The sequence below is a fragment of the Odontesthes bonariensis genome, chromosome 6 (assembly GCF_027942865.1).
Source record: "Odontesthes bonariensis isolate fOdoBon6 chromosome 6, fOdoBon6.hap1, whole genome shotgun sequence".
NCBI lineage: Eukaryota > Metazoa > Chordata > Actinopteri > Atheriniformes > Atherinopsidae > Odontesthes > Odontesthes bonariensis.
The window spans coordinates 422,866-444,065 of NC_134511.1; the positions used below are offsets into that span (position 1 = coordinate 422,866).

General features: G+C 55.1%; 1 protein-coding gene across 1 annotated transcript in view; it reads left to right on the forward strand.

Annotated features, from left to right (window-relative positions):
* Positions 1–20,097, forward strand: part of phf19 (PHD finger protein 19) — a 41,816-nt gene extending 21,719 nt beyond the window's left edge. Inside the window, exons 6-14 of the mRNA XM_075468875.1 lie at positions 14,772–14,920; positions 16,532–16,627; positions 16,718–16,907; positions 17,013–17,080; positions 17,158–17,298; positions 17,483–17,543; positions 17,619–17,704; positions 18,929–19,018; positions 19,108–20,097. Of these exons, the coding sequence (XP_075324990.1) occupies positions 14,772–14,920; positions 16,532–16,627; positions 16,718–16,907; positions 17,013–17,080; positions 17,158–17,298; positions 17,483–17,543; positions 17,619–17,704; positions 18,929–19,018; positions 19,108–19,447 (1,221 nt within the window). The 3' untranslated portion in view covers positions 19,448–20,097. The remainder of the gene's footprint in view (positions 1–14,771; positions 14,921–16,531; positions 16,628–16,717; positions 16,908–17,012; positions 17,081–17,157; positions 17,299–17,482; positions 17,544–17,618; positions 17,705–18,928; positions 19,019–19,107) is intronic.
* Positions 20,098–21,200: the final 1,103 nt, after the last annotated feature.

Genomic DNA, 21,200 nt, shown 5'->3' on the forward strand with positions numbered 1-21,200 from the left:
TTCTCTGACCCGTCTCCTTCTCTGACCCGTCTCCTTCTCTCTGACCCGTCTCCTTCTCTCTGACCCGTCTCCTTCTCTCTGACCCGTCTCCTTCTCTGACCCGTCTCCTTCTCTCTGACCGTCTCCTTCTCTGACCCGTCTCCTTCTCTGACCCGTCTCCTTCTCTGACCCGTCTCCTTCTCTGACCCGTCTCCTTCTCTCTGACCCGTCTCCTTCTCTGACCCGTTCTCCTTCTCTGACCCGTCTCCTTCTCTCTGACCCGTCTCCTTCTCTCTGACCCGTCTCCTTCTCTGACCCGTCTCCTTCTCTCTGACCCGTCTCCTTCTCTCGACCCGTCTCCTTCTCTGACCCGTCTCCTTCTCTGACCCGTCTCCTTCTCTCTGACCCGTCTCCTTCTCTGACCCGTCTCCTTCTCTCTGACCCGTCTCCTTCTCTGACCCGTCTCCTTCTCTCTGACCCGTCTCCTTCTCTCTGACCCGTCTCCTTCTCTGACCCGTCTCCTTCTCTGACCCGTCTCCTTCTCTGACCCGTCTCCTTCTCTGACCCGTCTCCTTCTCTCTGACCCGTCTCCTTCTCTGACCCGTCTCCTTCTCTGACCCGTCTCCTTCTCTCTGACCCGTCTCCTTCTCTCTGACCCGTCTCCTTCTCTGACCCGTCTCCTTCTCTCTGACCCGTCTCCTTCTCTGACCCGTCTCCTTCTCTGACCCGTCTCCTTCTCTGACCCGTCTCCTTCTCTCTGACCCGTCTCCTTCTCTGACCCGTCTCCTTCTCTGACCCGTTCTCCTTCTCTGACCCGTCTCCTTCTCTCTGACCCGTCTCCTTCTCTCTGACCCGTCTCCTTCTCTCTGACCCGTCTCCTTCTCTGACCCGTCTCCTTCTCTCTGACCCGTCTCCTTCTCTCTGACCCGTCTCCTTCTCTCTGACCCGTCTCCTTCTCTCTGACCCGTCTCCTTCTCTGACCCGTCTCCTTCTCTCTGACCCGTCTCCTTCTCTGACCCGTCTCCTTCTCTCTGACCCGTCTCCTTCTCTGACCGTCTCCTTCTCTGACCCGTCTCCTTCTCTGACCCGTCTCCTTCTCTCTGACCCGTCTCCTTCTCTCTGACCCGTCTCCTTCTCTCTGACCCGTCTCCTTCTCTGACCCGTCTCCTTCTCTGACCCGTCTCCTTCTCTGACCCGTCTCCTTCTCTGACCCGTCTCCTTCTCTGACCCGTCTCCTTCTCTCTGACCCGTCTCCTTCTCTGACCCGTCTCCTTCTCTCTGACCCGTCTCCTCTCTGACCGTCTCCTTCTCTCTGACCCGTCTCCTTCTCTCTGACCCGTCTCCTTCTCTCTGACCCGTCTCCTTCTCTGACCCGTCTCCTTCTCTGACCCGTCTCCTTCTCTGACCCGTCTCCTTCTCTGACCCGTCTCCTTCTCTCTGACCCGTCTCCTTCTCTCTGACCCGTCTCCTTCTCTCTGACCCGTCTCCTTCTCTCTGACCCGTCTCCTTCTCTGACCCGTCTCCTTCTCTCTGACCCGTCTCCTTCTCTCTGACCCGTCTCCTCTCTCTGACCCGTCTCCTTCTCTGACCCGTCTCCTTCTCTCTGACCCGTCTCCTTCTCTGACCCGTCTCCTTCTCTCTGACCCGTCTCCTTCTCTCTGACCCGTCTCCTTCTCTCTGACCCGTCTCCTTCTCTGACCCGTCTCCTTCTCTGACCCGTCTCCTTCTCTCTGACCCGTCTCCTTCTCTCTGACCCGTCTCCTTCTCTGACCCGTCTCCTTCTCTCTGACCCGTCTCCTTCTCTCTGACCCGTCTCCTCTCTCTGACCCGTCTCCTTCTCTCTGACCCGTCTCCTTCTCTCTGACCCGTCTCCTTCTCTGACCCGTCTCCTTCTCTGACCCGTCTCCTTCTCTCTGACCCGTCTCCTTCTCTGACCCGTCTCCTTCTCTCTGACCCGTCTCCTTCTCTGACCCGTCTCCTTCTCTGACCCGTCTCCTTCTCTGACCCGTCTCCTTCTCTCTGACCCGTCTCCTTCTCTGACCCGTCTCCTTCTCTCTGACCCGTCTCCCTCTGACCCGTCTCCTTCTCTCTGACCCGTCTCCTTCTCTCTGACCCGTCTCCTTCTCTCTGACCCGTCTCCTTCTCTCTGACCCGTCTCCTTCTCTGACCCGTCTCCTTCTCTCTGACCGTCTCCTTCTCTGACCCGTCTCCTTCTCTCTGACCCGTCTCCTTCTCTCTGACCCGTCTCCTTCTCTGACCCGTCTCCTTCTCTCTGACCCGTCTCCTTCTCTGACCCGTCTCCTTCTCTCTGACCCGTCTCCTCTCTCTGACCCGTCTCCTTCTCTGACCCGTCTCCTTCTCTCTGACCCGTCTCCTTCTCTCTGACCCGTCTCCTTCTCTCTGACCCGTCTCCTTCTCTCTGACCCGTCTCCTTCTCTGACCCGTCTCCTTCTCTGACCCGTCTCCTTCTCTGACCCGTCTCCTTCTCTCTGACCCGTCTCCTTCTCTGACCCGTCTCCTTCTCTCTGACCCGTCTCCTTCTCTGACCCGTCTCCTTCTCTCTGACCCGTCTCCTTCTCTCTGACCCGTCTCCTTCTCTCTGACCCGTCTCCTTCTCTGACCCGTCTCCTTCTCTCTGACCCGTCTCCTTCTCTCTGACCCGTCTCCTTCTCTCTGACCCGTCTCCTTCTCTGACCCGTCTCCTTCTCTCTGACCCGTCTCCTTCTCTCTGACCCGTCTCCTTCTCTCTGACCCGTCTCCTTCTCTCTGACCCGTCTCCTTCTCTCTGACCCGTCTCCTTCTCTCTGACCCGTCTCCTTCTCTGACCCGTCTCCTTCTCTCTGACCCGTCTCCTTCTCTCTGACCCGTCTCCTTCTCTCTGACCCGTCTCCTTCTCTCTGACCCGTCTCCTTCTCTGACCCGTCTCCTTCTCTCTGACCCGTCTCCTTCTCTGACCCGTCTCCTTCTCTCTGACCCGTCTCCTTCTCTGACCCGTCTCCTTCTCTCTGACCCGTCTCCTTCTCTCTGACCCGTCTCCTTCTCTGACCCGTCTCCTTCTCTCTGACCCGTCTCCTTCTCTCTGACCCGTCTCCTTCTCTCTGACCCGTCTCCTTCTCTGACCCGTCTCCTTCTCTCTGACCCGTCTCCTTCTCTCTGACCCGTCTCCTTCTCTGACCCGTCTCCTTCTCTCTGACCCGTCTCCTTCTCTCTGACCCGTCTCCTTCTCTGACCCGTCTCCTTCTCTCTGACCCGTCTCCTTCTCTCTGACCCGTCTCCTTCTCTGACCCGTCTCCTTCTCTCTGACCCGTCTCCTTCTCTCTGACCCGTCTCCTTCTCTGACCCGTCTCCTTCTCTCTGACCCGTCTCCTTCTCTCTGACCCGTCTCCTTCTCTGACCCGTCTCCTTCTCTCTGACCCGTCTCCTTCTCTGACCTCCTTCTCTGACCCGTCTCCTTCTCTCTGACCCGTCTCCTTCTCTGACCCGTCTCCTTCTCTCTGACCCGTCTCCTTCTCTGACCCGTCTCCTTCTCTCTGACCCGTCTCCTTCTCTCTGACCCGTCTCCTTCTCTGACCCGTCTCCTTCTCTCTGACCCGTCTCCTTCTCTCTGACCCGTCTCCTTCTCTGACCCGTCTCCTTCTCTCTGACCCGTCTCCTTCTCTCTGACCCGTCTCCTCTCTCTGACCCGTCTCCTTCTCTCTGACCCGTCTCCTTCTCTGACCCGTCTCCTTCTCTCTGACCCGTCTCCTCTCTCTGACCCGTCTCCTTCTCTGACCCGTCTCCTTCTCTCTGACCCGTCTCCTTCTCTGACCCGTCTCCTTCTCTGACCCGTCTCCTTCTCTCTGACCCGTCTCCTTCTCTGACCCGTCTCCTTCTCTCTGACCCGTCTCCTTCTCTGACCCGTCTCCTTCTCTGACCCGTCTCCTTCTCTCTGACCCGTCTCCTTCTCTGACCCGTCTCCTTCTCTGACCCGTCTCCTTCTCTGACCCGTCTCCTTCTCTGACCCGTCTCCTTCTCTCTGACCCGTCTCCTTCTCTGACCCGTCTCCTTCTCTGACCCGTCTCCTTCTCTGACCCGTCTCCTTCTCTGACCCGTCTCCTTCTCTGACCCGTCTCCTTCTCTCTGACCCGTCTCCTTCTCTGACCCGTCTCCTTCTCTGACCCGTCTCCTTCTCTCTGACCCGTCTCCTTCTCTGACCCGTCTCCTTCTCTCTGACCCGTCTCCTTCTCTGACCCGTCTCCTTCTCTCTGACCCGTCTCCTTCTCTCTGACCCGTCTCCTTCTCTGACCCGTCTCCTCTCTCTGACCCGTCTCCTTCTCTGACCCGTCTCCTTCTCTGACCCGTCTCCTTCTCTGACCCGTCTCCTTCTCTGACCCGTCTCCTTCTCTGACCCGTCTCCTTCTCTGACCCGTCTCCTTCTCTCTGACCCGTCTCCTTCTCTGACCCGTCTCCTTCTCTCTGACCCGTCTCCTTCTCTGACCCGTCTCCTTCTCTCTGACCCGTCTCCTTCTCTGACCCGTCTCCTTCTCTGACCCGTCTCCTTCTCTCTGACCCGTCTCCTTCTCTCTGACCCGTCTCCTTCTCTCTGACCCGTCTCCTTCTCTCTGACCCGTCTCCTTCTCTGACCCGTCTCCTTCTCTCTGACCCGTCTCCTTCTCTCTGACCCGTCTCCTCTCTCTGACCCGTCTCCTTCTCTGACCCGTCTCCTTCTCTGACCCGTCTCCTTCTCTCTGACCCGTCTCCTTCTCTGACCCGTCTCCTTCTCTCTGACCCGTCTCCTTCTCTCTGACCCGTCTCCTTCTCTCTGACCCGTCTCCTTCTCTGACCCGTCTCCTTCTCTGACCCGTCTCCTTCTCTCTGACCCGTCTCCTTCTCTCTGACCCGTCTCCTTCTCTCTGACCCGTCTCCTTCTCTGACCCGTCTCCTTCTCTCTGACCCGTCTCCTTCTCTCTGACCCGTCTCCTTCTCTCTGACCCGTCTCCTTCTCTGACCCGTCTCCTTCTCTCTGACCCGTCTCCTTCTCTCTGACCCGTCTCCTTCTCTCTGACCCGTCTCCTTCTCTGACCCGTCTCCTTCTCTCTGACCCGTCTCCTTCTCTCTGACCCGTCTCCTTCTCTCTGACCCGTCTCCTTCTCTCTGACCCGTCTCCTTCTCTCTGACCCGTCTCCTTCTCTCTGACCCGTCTCCTTCTCTGACCCGTCTCCTTCTCTCTGACCCGTCTCCTTCTCTCTGACCCGTCTCCTCTGACCGTCTCTCTGACCCGTCTCCTTCTCTCTGACCCGTCTCCTTCTCTCTGACCCGTCTCCTTCTCTCTGACCCGTCTCCTTCTCTCTGACCCGTCTCCTCTCTCTGACCCGTCTCCTTCTCTCTGACCCGTCTCCTTCTCTGACCCGTCTCCTTCTCTGACCCGTCTCCTTCTCTCTGACCCGTCTCCTTCTCTGACCCGTCTCCTTCTCTGACCCGTCTCCTTCTCTCTGACCCGTCTCCTTCTCTGACCCGTCTCCTTCTCTGACCCGTCTCCTTCTCTCTGACCCGTCTCCTTCTCTGACCCGTCTCCTTCTCTCTGACCCGTCTCCTTCTCTCTGACCCGTCTCCTTCTCTCTGACCCGTCTCCTTCTCTGACCCGTCTCCTTCTCTCTGACCCGTCTCCTTCTCTCTGACCCGTCTCCTTCTCTCTGACCCGTCTCCTTCTCTCTGACCCGTCTCCTTCTCTCTGACCCGTCTCCTTCTCTCTGACCCGTCTCCTTCTCTCTGACCCGTCTCCTTCTCTCTGACCCGTCTCCTTCTCTCTGACCCGTCTCCTTCTCTGACCCGTCTCCTTCTCTGACCCGTCTCCTTCTCTCTGACCCGTCTCCTTCTCTCTGACCCGTCTCCTTCTCTGACCCGTCTCCTTCTCTCTGACCCGTCTCCTTCTCTCTGACCCGTCTCCTTCTCTGACCCGTCTCCTTCTCTGACCCGTCTCCTTCTCTCTGACCCGTCTCCTTCTCTCTGACCCGTCTCCTTCTCTCTGACCCGTCTCCTTCTCTGACCCGTCTCCTTCTCTGACCCGTCTCCTTCTCTCTGACCCGTCTCCTTCTCTGACCCGTCTCCTTCTCTGACCCGTCTCCTTCTCTGACCCGTCTCCTTCTCTGACCCGTCTCCTTCTCTCTGACCCGTCTCCTTCTCTGACCCGTCTCCTTCTCTCTGACCCGTCTCCTTCTCTCTGACCCGTCTCCTTCTCTGACCCGTCTCCTTCTCTCTGACCCGTCTCCTTCTCTGACCCGTCTCCTTCTCTCTGACCCGTCTCCTTCTCTGACCCGTCTCCTTCTCTCTGACCCGTCTCCTTCTCTGACCCGTCTCCTTCTCTCTGACCCGTCTCCTTCTCTGACCCGTCTCCTTCTCTCTGACCCGTCTCCTTCTCTCTGACCCGTCTCCTTCTCTGACCCGTCTCCTTCCTCTGACCCGTCTCCTTCTCTGACCCGTCTCCTTCTCTGACCCGTCTCCTTCTCTGACCCGTCTCCTTCTCTCTGACCCGTCTCCTTCTCTGACCCGTCTCCTTCTCTCTGACCCGTCTCCTTCTCTGACCCGTCTCCTTCTCTCTGACCCGTCTCCTTCTCTGACCCGTCTCCTTCTCTGACCCGTCTCCTTCTCTCTGACCCGTCTCCTTCTCTGACCCGTCTCCTTCTCTCTGACCCGTCTCCTTCTCTGACCCGTCTCCTTCTCTCTGACCCGTCTCCTTCTCTGACCCGTCTCCTTCTCTCTGACCCGTCTCCTTCTCTGACCCGTCTCCTTCTCTCTGACCCGTCTCCTTCTCTGACCCGTCTCCTTCTCTCTGACCCGTCTCCTTCTCTGACCCGTCTCCTTCTCTCTGACCCGTCTCCTTCTCTCTGACCCGTCTCCTTCTCTCTGACCCGTCTCCTTCTCTCTGACCCGTCTCCTTCTCTGACCCGTCTCCTTCTCTCTGACCCGTCTCCTTCTCTGACCCGTCTCCTTCTCTGACCCGTCTCCTTCTCTCTGACCCGTCTCCTTCTCTCTGACCCGTCTCCTTCTCTCTGACCCGTCTCCTTCTCTGACCCGTCTCCTTCTCTCTGACCCGTCTCCTTCTCTGACCCGTCTCCTTCTCTCTGACCCGTCTCCTTCTCTCTGACCCGTCTCCTTCTCTGACCCGTCTCCTTCTCTGACCCGTCTCCTTCTCTCTGACCCGTCTCCTTCTCTGACCCGTCTCCTTCTCTCTGACCCGTCTCCTTCTCTCTGACCCGTCTCCTTCTCTCTGACCCGTCTCCTTCTCTCTGACCCGTCTCCTTCTCTGACCCGTCTCCTTCTCTGACCCGTCTCCTTCTCTCTGACCCGTCTCCTTCTCTGACCCGTCTCCTTCTCTCTGACCCGTCTCCTTCTCTCTGACCCGTCTCCTTCTCTGACCCGTCTCCTTCTCTCTGACCCGTCTCCTTCTCTCTGACCCGTCTCCTTCTCTGACCCGTCTCCTTCTCTCTGACCCGTCTCCTTCTCTCTGACCCGTCTCCTTCTCTGACCCGTCTCCTTCTCTCTGACCCGTCTCCTTCTCTCTGACCCGTCTCCTTCTCTGACCCGTCTCCTTCTCTGACCCGTCTCCTTCTCTCTGACCCGTCTCCTTCTCTCTGACCCGTCTCCTTCTCTGACCCGTCTCCTTCTCTCTGACCCGTCTCCTTCTCTCTGACCCGTCTCCTTCTCTGACCCGTCTCCTTCTCTCTGACCCGTCTCCTTCTCTCTGACCCGTCTCCTTCTCTGACCCGTCTCCTTCTCTCTGACCCGTCTCCTTCTCTCTGACCCGTCTCCTTCTCTGACCCGTCTCCTTCTCTCTGACCCGTCTCCTTCTCTGACCCGTCTCCTTCTCTGACCCGTCTCCTTCTCTCTGACCCGTCTCCTTCTCTCTGACCCGTCTCCTTCTCTCTGACCCGTCTCCTTCTCTCTGACCCGTCTCCTTCTCTCTGACCCGTCTCCTTCTCTCTGACCCGTCTCCTTCTCTGACCCGTCTCCTTCTCTCTGACCCGTCTCCTTCTCTCTGACCCGTCTCCTTCTCTGACCCGTCTCCTTCTCTCTGACCCGTCTCCTTCTCTGACCCGTCTCCTTCTCTCTGACCCGTCTCCTTCTCTGACCCGTCTCCTTCTCTCTGACCCGTCTCCTTCTCTGACCCGTCTCCTTCTCTCTGACCCGTCTCCTTCTCTGACCCGTCTCCTTCTCTCTGACCCGTCTCCTTCTCTCTGACCCGTCTCCTTCTCTGACCCGTCTCCTTCTCTCTGACCCGTCTCCTTCTCTGACCCGTCTCCTTCTCTCTGACCCGTCTCCTTCTCTCTGACCCGTCTCCTTCTCTGACCCGTCTCCTTCTCTCTGACCCGTCTCCTTCTCTCTGACCCGTCTCCTTCTCTGACCCGTCTCCTTCTCTCTGACCCGTCTCCTTCTCTGACCCGTCTCCTTCTCTCTGACCCGTCTCCTTCTCTCTGACCCGTCTCCTTCTCTGACCCGTCTCCTTCTCTGACCCGTCTCCTTCTCTGACCCGTCTCCTTCTCTCTGACCCGTCTCCTCTCTCTCTGACCCGTCTCCTTCTCTGACCCGTCTCCTTCTCTCTGACCCGTCTCCTTCTCTGACCCGTCTCCTTCTCTCTGACCCGTCTCCTTCTCTGACCCGTCTCCTTCTCTCTGACCCGTCTCCTTCTCTCTGACCCGTCTCCTTCTCTGACCCGTCTCCTTCTCTCTGACCCGTCTCCTTCTCTGACCCGTCTCCTTCTCTCTGACCCGTCTCCTTCTCTCTGACCCGTCTCCTTCTCTCTGACCCGTCTCCTTCTCTGACCCGTCTCCTTCTCTGACCCGTCTCCTTCTCTGACCCGTCTCCTTCTCTCTGACCCGTCTCCTTCTCTCTGACCCGTCTCCTTCTCTGACCCGTCTCCTTCTCTGACCCGTCTCCTTCTCTCTGACCCGTCTCCTTCTCTCTGACCCGTCTCCTTCTCTGACCCGTCTCCTTCTCTGACCCGTCTCCTTCTCTGACCCGTCTCCTTCTCTGACCCGTCTCCTTCTCTGACCCGTCTCCTTCTCTGACCCGTCTCCTTCTCTGACCCGTCTCCTTCTCTGACCCGTCTCCTTCTCTGACCCGTCTCCTTCTCTGACCCGTCTCCTTCTCTCTGACCCGTCTCCTTCTCTGACCCGTCTCCTTCTCTGACCCGTCTCCTTCTCTCTGACCCGTCTCCTTCTCTCTGACCCGTCTCCTTCTCTGACCCGTCTCCTTCTCTCTGACCCGTCTCCTTCTCTGACCCGTCTCCTTCTCTCTGACCCGTCTCCTTCTCTGACCCGTCTCCTTCTCTGACCCGTCTCCTTCTCTGACCCGTCTCCTTCTCTCTGACCCGTCTCCTTCTCTGACCCGTCTCCTTCTCTGACCCGTCTCCTTCTCTGACCCGTCTCCTTCTCTCTGACCCGTCTCCTTCTCTCTGACCCGTCTCCTTCTCTGACCCGTCTCCTTCTCTCTGACCCGTCTCCTTCTCTGACCCGTCTCCTTCTCTCTGACCCGTCTCCTCTCTCTCTGACCCGTCTCCTTCTCTCTGACCCGTCTCCTTCTCTGACCCGTCTCCTTCTCTCTGACCCGTCTCCTTCTCTGACCCGTCTCCTTCTCTCTGACCCGTCTCCTTCTCTCTCTGACCCGTCTCCTTCTCTCTGACCCGTCTCCTTCTCTCTGACCCGTCTCCTTCTCTGACCCGTCTCCTTCTCTCTCTGACCCGTCTCCTTCTCTCTGACCCGTCTCCTTCTCTGACCCGTCTCCTTCTCTGACCCGTCTCCTTCTCTGACCCGTCTCCTTCTCTGACCCGTCTCCTTCTCTGACCCGTCTCCTTCTCTCTGACCCGTCTCCTTCTCTCTGACCCGTCTCCTTCTCTGACCCGTCTCCTTCTCTGACCCGTCTCCTTCTCTCTGACCCGTCTCCTTCTCTGACCCGTCTCCTTCTCTGACCCGTCTCCTTCTCTGACCCGTCTCCTTCTCTGACCCGTCTCCTTCTCTCTGACCCGTCTCCTTCTCTGACCCGTCTCCTTCTCTGACCCGTCTCCTTCTCTCTGACCCGTCTCCTTCTCTGACCCGTCTCCTTCTCTCTGACCCGTCTCCTTCTCTGACCCGTCTCCTTCTCTCTGACCCGTCTCCTTCTCTGACCCGTCTCCTTCTCTCTGACCCGTCTCCTTCTCTGACCCGTCTCCTTCTCTCTGACCCGTCTCCTTCTCTGACCCGTCTCCTTCTCTCTGACCCGTCTCCTTCTCTCTGACCCGTCTCCTTCTCTGACCCGTCTCCTTCTCTGACCCGTCTCCTTCTCTGACCCGTCTCCTTCTCTGACCCGTCTCCTTCTCTCTGACCCGTCTCCTTCTCTGACCCGTCTCCTTCTCTCTGACCCGTCTCCTTCTCTGACCCGTCTCCTTCTCTCTGACCCGTCTCCTTCTCTGACCCGTCTCCTTCTCTGACCCGTCTCCTTCTCTCTGACCCGTCTCCTTCTCTGACCCGTCTCCTTCTCTCTGACCCGTCTCCTTCTCTGACCCGTCTCCTTCTCTCTGACCCGTCTCCTTCTCTGACCCGTCTCCTTCTCTCTGACCCGTCTCCTTCTCTCTGACCCGTCTCCTTCTCTCTGACCCGTCTCCTTCTCTGACCCGTCTCCTTCTCTCTGACCCGTCTCCTTCTCTGACCCGTCTCCTTCTCTGACCCGTCTCCTTCTCTCTGACCCGTCTCCTTCTCTCTGACCCGTCTCCTTCTCTCTGACCCGTCTCCTTCTCTGACCCGTCTCCTTCTCTCTGACCCGTCTCCTTCTCTGACCCGTCTCCTTCTCTCTGACCCGTCTCCTTCTCTCTGACCCGTCTCCTTCTCTGACCCGTCTCCTTCTCTGACCCGTCTCCTTCTCTCTGACCCGTCTCCTTCTCTGACCCGTCTCCTTCTCTCTGACCCGTCTCCTTCTCTCTGACCCGTCTCCTTCTCTCTGACCCGTCTCCTTCTCTCTGACCCGTCTCCTTCTCTGACCCGTCTCCTTCTCTGACCCGTCTCCTTCTCTCTGACCCGTCTCCTTCTCTGACCCGTCTCCTTCTCTCTGACCCGTCTCCTTCTCTCTGACCCGTCTCCTTCTCTGACCCGTCTCCTTCTCTCTGACCCGTCTCCTTCTCTCTGACCCGTCTCCTTCTCTGACCCGTCTCCTTCTCTCTGACCCGTCTCCTTCTCTCTGACCCGTCTCCTTCTCTGACCCGTCTCCTTCTCTCTGACCCGTCTCCTTCTCTCTGACCCGTCTCCTTCTCTGACCCGTCTCCTTCTCTCTGACCCGTCTCCTTCTCTCTGACCCGTCTCCTTCTCTGACCCGTCTCCTTCTCTGACCCGTCTCCTTCTCTCTGACCCGTCTCCTTCTCTGACCCGTCTCCTTCTCTCTGACCCGTCTCCTTCTCTGACCCGTCTCCTTCTCTGACCCGTCTCCTTCTCTCTGACCCGTCTCCTTCTCTCTGACCCGTCTCCTTCTCTCTGACCCGTCTCCTTCTCTGACCCGTCTCCTTCTCTCTGACCCGTCTCCTTCTCTCTCTGACCCGTCTCCTTCTCTGACCCGTCTCCTTCTCTCTGACCCGTCTCCTTCTCTCTCTGACCCGTCTCCTTCTCTGACCCGTCTCCTTCTCTCTGACCCGTCTCCTTCTCTGACCCGTCTCCTTCTCTCTGACCCGTCTCCTTCTCTGACCCGTCTCCTTCTCTCTGACCCGTCTCCTTCTCTGACCCGTCTCCTTCTCTCTGACCCGTCTCCTTCTCTGACCCGTCTCCTTCTCTCTGACCCGTCTCCTTCTCTCTGACCCGTCTCCTTCTCTGACCCGTCTCCTTCTCTCTGACCCGTCTCCTTCTCTGACCCGTCTCCTTCTCTCTGACCCGTCTCCTTCTCTCTGACCCGTCTCCTTCTCTGACCCGTCTCCTTCTCTCTGACCCGTCTCCTTCTCTCTCTGACCCGTCTCCTTCTCTGACCCGTCTCCTTCTCTCTGACCCGTCTCCTTCTCTGACCCGTCTCCTTCTCTCTGACCCGTCTCCTTCTCTCTGACCCGTCTCCTTCTCTGACCCGTCTCCTTCTCTGACCCGTCTCCTTCTCTGACCCGTCTCCTTCTCTGACCCGTCTCCTTCTCTCTGACCCGTCTCCTTCTCTCTCTGACCCGTCTCCTTCTCTGACCCGTCTCCTTCTCTCTGACCCGTCTCCTTCTCTGACCCGTCTCCTTCTCTCTGACCCGTCTCCTTCTCTGACCCGTCTCCTTCTCTGACCCGTCTCCTTCTCTGACCCGTCTCCTTCTCTCTGACCCGTCTCCTTCTCTCTCTGACCCGTCTCCTTCTCTGACCCGTCTCCTTCTCTCTGACCCGTCTCCTTCTCTGACCCGTCTCCTTCTCTCTGACCCGTCTCCTTCTCTGACCCGTCTCCTTCTCTCTGACCCGTCTCCTTCTCTCTGACCCGTCTCCTTCTCTGACCCGTCTCCTTCTCTCTGACCCGTCTCCTTCTCTGACCCGTCTCCTTCTCTCTGACCCGTCTCCTTCTCTCTGACCCGTCTCCTTCTCTCTGACCCGTCTCCTTCTCTGACCCGTCTCCTTCTCTGACCCGTCTCCTTCTCTGACCCGTCTCCTTCTCTCTGACCCGTCTCCTTCTCTCTGACCCGTCTCCTTCTCTGACCCGTCTCCTTCTCTGACCCGTCTCCTTCTCTGACCCGTCTCCTTCTCTCTGACCCGTCTCCTTCTCTCTGACCCGTCTCCTTCTCTGACCCGTCTCCTTCTCTGACCCGTCTCCTTCTCTGACCCGTCTCCTTCTCTGACCCGTCTCCTTCTCTGACCCGTCTCCTTCTCTCTGACCCGTCTCCTTCTCTGACCCGTCTCCTTCTCTGACCCGTCTCCTTCTCTCTGACCCGTCTCCTTCTCTCTGACCCGTCTCCTTCTCTGACCCGTCTCCTTCTCTCTGACCCGTCTCCTTCTCTGACCCGTCTCCTTCTCTCTGACCCGTCTCCTTCTCTGACCCGTCTCCTTCTCTCTCTGACCCGTCTCCTTCTCTGACCCGTCTCCTTCTCTGACCCGTCTCCTTCTCTGACCCGTCTCCTTCTCTCTGACCCGTCTCCTTCTCTCTGACCCGTCTCCTTCTCTGACCCGTCTCCTTCTCTCTGACCCGTCTCCTTCTCTGACCCGTCTCCTTCTCTCTGACCCGTCTCCTTCTCTCTCTGACCCGTCTCCTTCTCTCTGACCCGTCTCCTTCTCTGACCCGTCTCCTTCTCTCTGACCCGTCTCCTTCTCTGACCCGTCTCCTTCTCTCTGACCCGTCTCCTTCTCTCTCTGACCCGTCTCCTTCTCTCTGACCCGTCTCCTTCTCTGACCCGTCTCCTTCTCTGACCCGTCTCCTTCTCTGACCCGTCTCCTTCTCTCTGACCCGTCTCCTTCTCTCTGACCCGTCTCCTTCTCTGACCCGTCTCCTTCTCTGACCCGTCTCCTTCTCTCTGACCCGTCTCCTTCTCTGACCCGTCTCCTTCTCTCTGACCCGTCTCCTTCTCTCTGACCCGTCTCCTTCTCTGACCCGTCTCCTTCTCTCTGACCCGTCTCCTTCTCTGACCCGTCTCCTTCTCTGACCCGTCTCCTTCTCTCTGACCCGTCTCCTTCTCTCTGACCCGTCTCCTTCTCTGACCCGTCTCCTTCTCTGACCCGTCTCCTTCTCTCTGACCCGTCTCCTTCTCTGACTCGTCTCCTTCTCTCTGACCCGTCTCCTTCTCTGACCCGTCTCCTTCTCTGACCCGTCTCCTTCTCTGACCCGTCTCCTTCTCTCTGACCCGTCTCCTTCTCTGACCCGTCTCCTTCTCTCTGACCCGTCTCCTTCTCTCTGACCCGTCTCCTTCTCTGACCCGTCTCCTTCTCTCTGACCCGTCTCCTTCTCTGACCCGTCTCCTTCTCTGACCCGTCTCCTTCTCTGACCCGTCTCCTTCTCTCTGACCCGTCTCCTTCTCTGACCCGTCTCCTTCTCTGACCCGTCTCCTTCTCTGACCCGTCTCCTTCTCTGACTCGTCTCCTTCTCTCTGACCCGTCTCCTTCTCTGACCCGTCTCCTTCTCTCTGACCCGTCTCCTTCTCTGACCCGTCTCCTTCTCTCTGACCCGTCTCCTTCTCTCTGACCCGTCTCCTTCTCTCTGACCCGTCTCCTTCTCTGACCCGTCTCCTTCTCTCTGACCCGTCTCCTTCTCTCTGACCCGTCTCCTTCTCTGACCCGTCTCCTTCTCTGACCCGTCTCCTTCTCTCTGACCCGTCTCCTTCTCTCTGACCCGTCTCCTTCTCTGACCCGTCTCCTTCTCTGACCCGTCTCCTTCTCTGACCCGTCTCCTTCTCTCTGACCCGTCTCCTTCTCTCTGACCCGTCTCCTTCTCTCTGACCCGTCTCCTTCTCTGACCCGTCTCCTTCTCTGACCCGTCTCCTTCTCTGACCCGTCTCCTTCTCTCTGACCCGTCTCCTTCTCTCTGACCCGTCTCCTTCTCTGACCCGTCTCCTTCTCTCTGACCCGTCTCCTTCTCTGACCCGTCTCCTTCTCTGACCCGTCTCCTTCTCTGACCCGTCTCCTTCTCTCTGACCCGTCTCCTTCTCTGACTCGTCTCCTTCTCTCTGACCCGTCTCCTTCTCTCTGACCCGTCTCCTTCTCTGACCCGTCTCCTTCTCTGACCCGTCTCCTTCTCTGACCCGTCTCCTTCTCTCTGACCCGTCTCCTTCTCTGACCCGTCTCCTTCTCTGACCCGTCTCCTTCTCTGACTCGTCTCCTTCTCTCTGACCCGTCTCCTTCTCTGACCCGTCTCCTCAGAAAGGCGGAGCCCTGAAGAAAGGTCCGATAGCCAAAGCTCTGTCAGCCATGAAGCAGGTTCTGCCGTACGAGCTGGACTCTCTGGACTGGGACTCTCAGCACCGGACCAATCAGCAGCAGTGTTACTGTTACTGCGGCGGGCCGGGAGAGTAAGTTGGACCCCTCAGACCCCCCAGAGCATGTTTTCGAAACCGCCTACTACATACTGCATACTGCATCCTGCATACTGCATACTACATACTACATACTGCATACTGCATACTTCCATACTGCATACTGCACACTACATACTTCCATACTGCATACTACATACTACATATTTCCATACTGCTTACTACATACTGCATACTACATACTTCCATACTACATACTACATACTTCCATACTACATACTTCCATACTACATACTACATACTTCCATACTACATACTTCCATACTTCCATACTGCATACTTCATATTACATACTGCATACTACATACTTCCATTCTGCATACTGCATACTACATACTGCATATTTCCATACTGCATACTGCATACTACATACTACATACTTCCATACTGCATACTTCATATTACATACTGCTTACTACATACTACATACTTCCATACTGCATACTTCATATTACATACTGCTTACTACATACTGCATACTACATACTACCACACTACATACTACATACTTCCATACTGCATACTTCATATTACATACTGCATACTACATACTTCCATACTACGTACTGCATACTGCATACTACATATTACATACTTCCATACTACATACTTCATATTACATACTGCATACTACATACTGCATACTACATACTGCATACTACATACTACATACTTCCATACTGCATACTTCATATTACATACTGCTTACTACATACTGCATACTACATACTGCATATTACATACTACATACTTCCATACTACGTACTGCATACTGCATACTACATATTACATACTTCCATACTACATACTTCCATACTACATACTACACTACATACTACATACTTACATACTCCATACGTCCATACTACATACTGCATACTACATACTTAAATACTACATACTGCATACTACAAACTACATAGTTCCATACTTCCATACTGCATACTGCATACTACATGGGTAAACGCTCTGCATACTCTCTGATCGATGAGTATGCAGTATGTGCATACTGCATTGCGCTCCTGCCCGAGCTGAAATCAGCCGGCCTGAAGCTGATTTCTCTTAAGCTCTAAACTCTGTAAACTTTAGCAACATTTGAAACATTTTCAGGTGAGAAAGTAGTCGTTTAGATCCCCAACGTGTTGAAAACCTGACAAAATACCGGCTGTTTACAATTTTGTTCCCACGAATTCGGCGCTACTAAAGCTAGCCGCAGTGAGCAACGCACTTCCGGTTATTTTCACCAAATAAAATACCCGTTGCCTTTTATCATAGGGAAAGCCATTACCATACAATTGGTGCTTTTGTTTTGAAAACAGGAAGTGAACCTACCCTCGTTGTAGCTAGCTTGAAACTGCCGTTTTGACAGGAAATGACGATCGGCGACGTCACGTTACGTTGCATCTTGGGTAGTTTGCGTATGAGTAGTAACCTCATGATGCATACCCAACATTTCAGAGAATCTAGTATGCATCCGGGCACTTAAAAAAGTTAAAGTTAGTAGGAGTAGTAGGAGAAGTAGGTGGTTTGGAACACAGCCAAGAGACTGGGACCGATGCCGGTTCTGATCTTGATGCCTTTGTGCAGGTGGTACCTGAAGATGCTGCAGTGTTTCCGGTGTCAGCAGTGGTTCCATGAGGCGTGCACGCAGGTTCTGCAGGACTCCATGATGTTCGGAGACAGGTCGGTGGTTCAGGTTCTGTTCAGGTCCTGCTCATCTCGCTCAGTTCTGCTCCAGTCCAGCTGACGGTTCTGTTCCGTGACCCCGCTCAGGTTCTACCTCTTCCTGTGTGCGGTGTGCAACAAAGGTTCCGAGTACATCCGTCGCTTGTCCCTCAGGTGGGTCGACGTGGTCCACCTGGTTCTGTACAACCTGTCCGTGAGCAGCAAGAAGAAATACTTTGAGCTGGATGAGATTCTGGCCTTCGTCTCGGCCAACTGGGACCATTTACAGCTGGGAAAGGTACCAGAACCACCGGAAACCGGGCTGCACCGGGCTGCACCCAACCTGTTTATGTGTGTCCTGATGCAGATTGAGAGTTGTTTATTTGTTTGTGTTTTGGTGCAGCTGTCGAACACTCCTCCTGCAGAGAGGGGGCAGCACCTGCTGGACGCTCTGAACAAATACAAGAGCAAGTAAGACCAAGCCACCACACTGTGGGTCAGCTGTTTACCTGCTGGACATGTCCTCACCTGCAGGTGTGTGTGTGCAGGTTCCTCTGTGGGAAGGAGATCAAGAAGAGGAAGTGCATCTTTCGCCTGAGGACACGAGTCCCCCCCAACCCTCCCACCAAGCTGTTTCCTGAGCGCGCTCAGAACGACGGGGGGCGTGGCCACAAGAAGGCCCCGAGCAGGTAGTTATGGTTACTCAGAGGAAAGTGCAAACATCTGAATGTGTTCTGGTGAGCTTTCCTGAAACACCTGACTCCAGGTGATTCTGAGCACCTGATGTGGAATTCTGCAGAACAGAACCAGCAGGCAGTCTGGTTTTGGTCCTTGAAATGAAGCATAACCCAGTAAACTGTGTGTATCTCTTAGTGGCTCAGCTGAGAGGAAGAAGAGGAAGTCCAAGTGGCTTCTGGAGGATGCCATTCCTAATGTAAGAGTCTTCTTCTGTTGATAAATGGTTGACTGGAGGCTCCGCCCCCTCATCTAACTCTGTAACCATTTACAGAATGAGTTGACCTGCAGCTGGACCACCAACCACCACATGGCCAACATCTTTGACTTCACCCTGGATGAGCTGCAGAGCCTCAAGAGGTGAGATCGATACAGTGATCAATAAACTGAACGATACAGCGATCAATAAACTGAACGATACAGCGATCAATAAACTGAACGATACAGCGATCAATAAACTGAACGATACAGCGATCAATAAACTGAACGATACAGCCATCAATAAACTGATCGATACAGCGATCAATAAACTGATCGATACAGTGATCAATAAAGAGATCGATACAGTGATCAATAAACTGAAGGATACAGTGATCAATAAACTGAACAATACAGTGATCAATAAACTGATCGATACAGCGATCAATAAACTGAACGATACAGCGATCAATAAACTGATCGATACAGCGATCAATAATACAGCGATCAATAAAGTGAACGATACAGTGATCAATAAACTGATCAATACGGCGATCAATAAACTGGTCGATACGGGGATCAATAAACTGATCGATACGGCGATCAATAAACTGATCGATACAGCGATCAATAAACTGATCGATACAGGGATCAATGAACGGATCGATCAATAAATTGATCGATACAGCGATCAATGAACGGATCGATCAGTAAACTGATCGATACAGTGATCAAGAAACGGATCAATAAATGGGTCAATAAACGGATCGATACAGGGATCAATGAACGGATCGATCAGTAAACTGATCGATACAGTGATCAATAAACGGATCGATAACTGGGTCAATAAACGAATTGATACAGGGATCAATAAACGGATCGATACAGGGATCAATAAACGAATCGATACAGGGATCAATAAACGGATCGATACAGGGATCAATAAACGGATCGATACAGGGATCAATAAACGGATCGATAAATGGGTCAATAAACGAATCGATACAGGGATCAATAAACGGATCGATACAGGGATCAATAAACGAATCGATACAGGGATCAATAAACGGATCGATACAGGGATCAATAAACGGATCGATAAATGGGTCAATAAACGGATCGATACAGGGATCAATAAACGGATCGATACAGGGATCAATAAACGAATCGATACAGGGATCAATAAACGGATCGATACAGGGATCAATAAACGGATCGATAAATGGGTCAATAAACGAATCGATACAGGGATCAATAAACGGATCGATAAATGGGTCAATAAACGAATCGATACAGGGATCAATAAACGGATCGATCAATAAACTGATCAATAAACGGATCAATAACCAGTTCCAGCTGGTCTCATGTGACCTTCTTCTTCTGCAGCAGCTCCAGCAGAACCGTCAGCATCGACCAGGACTCCACCGACGCCTCCACCTCCGGCTCGGCCTCCACCAGCGCATCCTACCACTTCAGGTAAGCTCCACCTGTGGCTCCGCCCACACCTGTGGCTCCGCCCACACCTGTGGCTCCGCCCACACCTGATCACCTGTCTCTGTCCTCAGGAGGAGAGTGGGCAGCAGGAAGAGGAAGCTGCCCAGCAACAGTTACAGCCAGTGGGCCAATCGCAGTGAGGCGGGGGAGGAGCTTGGAGTGGAGGACCAGATCAACGATGACCCAGATGCTACAAGCCCCGCCCACCTGTCCATAGAGCCCTCCCACTTCCTATCGGACCCCTCCCAGATCCCGTCAGACTCCTCCCACCTGCACTCCTCCATATCCTCGTACTTTGGAGTGGCGGGCAGACTGACCAATGGGGAGCGGTACCAGGTGTTGGCTCGCCGTGTCACCGCTCAGGGGACGGTCCAATACCTGCTGGAGTGGGAGGGGACAACGCCTTATTAGGACAATGACGCCGTCACAGGAAGTAGGGTCTGTGAGACGGTTGATTCCTCTGCGTCCACACTCACCTGGTAAAACACCTGGCAACACACCTGGCCTACCTGGTAAAACACCTGGCAAAACACCTGGCAACACACCTGACCTACCTGGTAAAATACCTGGTAAAACACCTGGCCTACCTGGTAAAACACCTGGCAACACACCTGACCTACCTGGTAAAACACCTGGTAAAACACCTGGCAACACACCTGGGCTACCTGGCAAAACACCTGGCCCACCTGGTAAAACACCTGGCAAAACACCTGGCCTACCTGGCAAAACACCTGGCCAATTTGTAAAACACCTTGTAAAACACCTGGCCCACCTGTGGAACACCTGGCAAAACACCTGGTAAAACACCTGGCCCAACTTGTAAAACACCTGGCCCACCTTGTAAAACACCTGGCCCACCTTGTAAAACACCTGGCACACCTGGCAAAACACCTGGCCCACCTTGTAAAACACCTGGCCCACCTTGTAACACACCTGGCACACCTTGTAAAACACCTGGCCCACCTTGTAAAACACCTGGCCCACCTTGTAAAACACCTGGCCCACCTTGTAAAACACCTGGCCCACCTGGTAAAACACCTGGCCTACCTGGTAAAACACCTAGCCCACCTTGTAAAACACCTGGCCCACCTTGTAAAACACCTGGGACACCTGGCAAAACACCTGGCCCACCTTGTAAAACACCTGGCCCGCCTGGTAAACACCTGGCCCACCTTGTAAAACACCTGGCCCACCTGTGGAACACCTGGCCCACCTGGTAAACACCTGGCCCACCTTGTAAAACACCTGGCCCACCTTGTAAAACACCTGGCCCACCTGGTAAAACACCTGGCCCGCCTGGTAAACACCTGGCCCACCTGTGGAACACCTGGCCCACCTTGTAAAACACGTGGCCCACCTGGTAAAACACCTGGCCTACCTGGTAAACACCTGGCCCACCTTGTAAAACACCTGGCCCACCTGTGGAACACCTGACCAACCTGGTAAACACCTGGCCCACCTGTGGAACACCTGGCCTACCTGTGGAACACCTGGCCTACCTGGTAAACACCTGGCCCACCTTGTAAAACACCTGGCCCACCTTGTAAAACACCTGGCCCACCTGTGGAACACCTGGCTCACCTTGTAAAACACCTGGCCCACCTGTGGAACACCTGGCCTACCTGGTAAACACCTGGCCCACCCGTGGAACACCTGGCCTACCTGGTAAACACCTGGCCCACCTGTAGGCCAGGTGGATTGACAGGTGTGTGTGTGGATGCAGAAGGAATCGGAGGCGATCACAGACCCGTACGATCAGTATTTAGTGAACACGATGTAACTCAGCCAAAGACTCGCCCTCTGTAGGGATGTGTAGTGTTTAGTCTCGTATTATAAGACTTATCGGGCTGACTGGAGTTCTTCTTCTTCTTTTCCTTCTGACACAAACCAAACAGCTTCTTCTTCTTCTCTGATTTGTTAAACAGGCAGAGTCCTTCTGTAGTTTCCTGCACTGGCTGTCAAACAGCGCACGGTCTCACCTGTCCTGTTCTGTCCTCACTGGTTTGTGGTGTTCGGCGGTTTCTGGTTCGGTTCTGTTACGGTTAAGCAGAAACACGTGGGTCACCCCTGACCTTTGGTCACACAGGCTCCGCCCCTTATTATTTTGTCCCATTTAGCGCTCCCTGAGAATGTTCGTCACCTGTCACGTGACTCCACCTGAAGG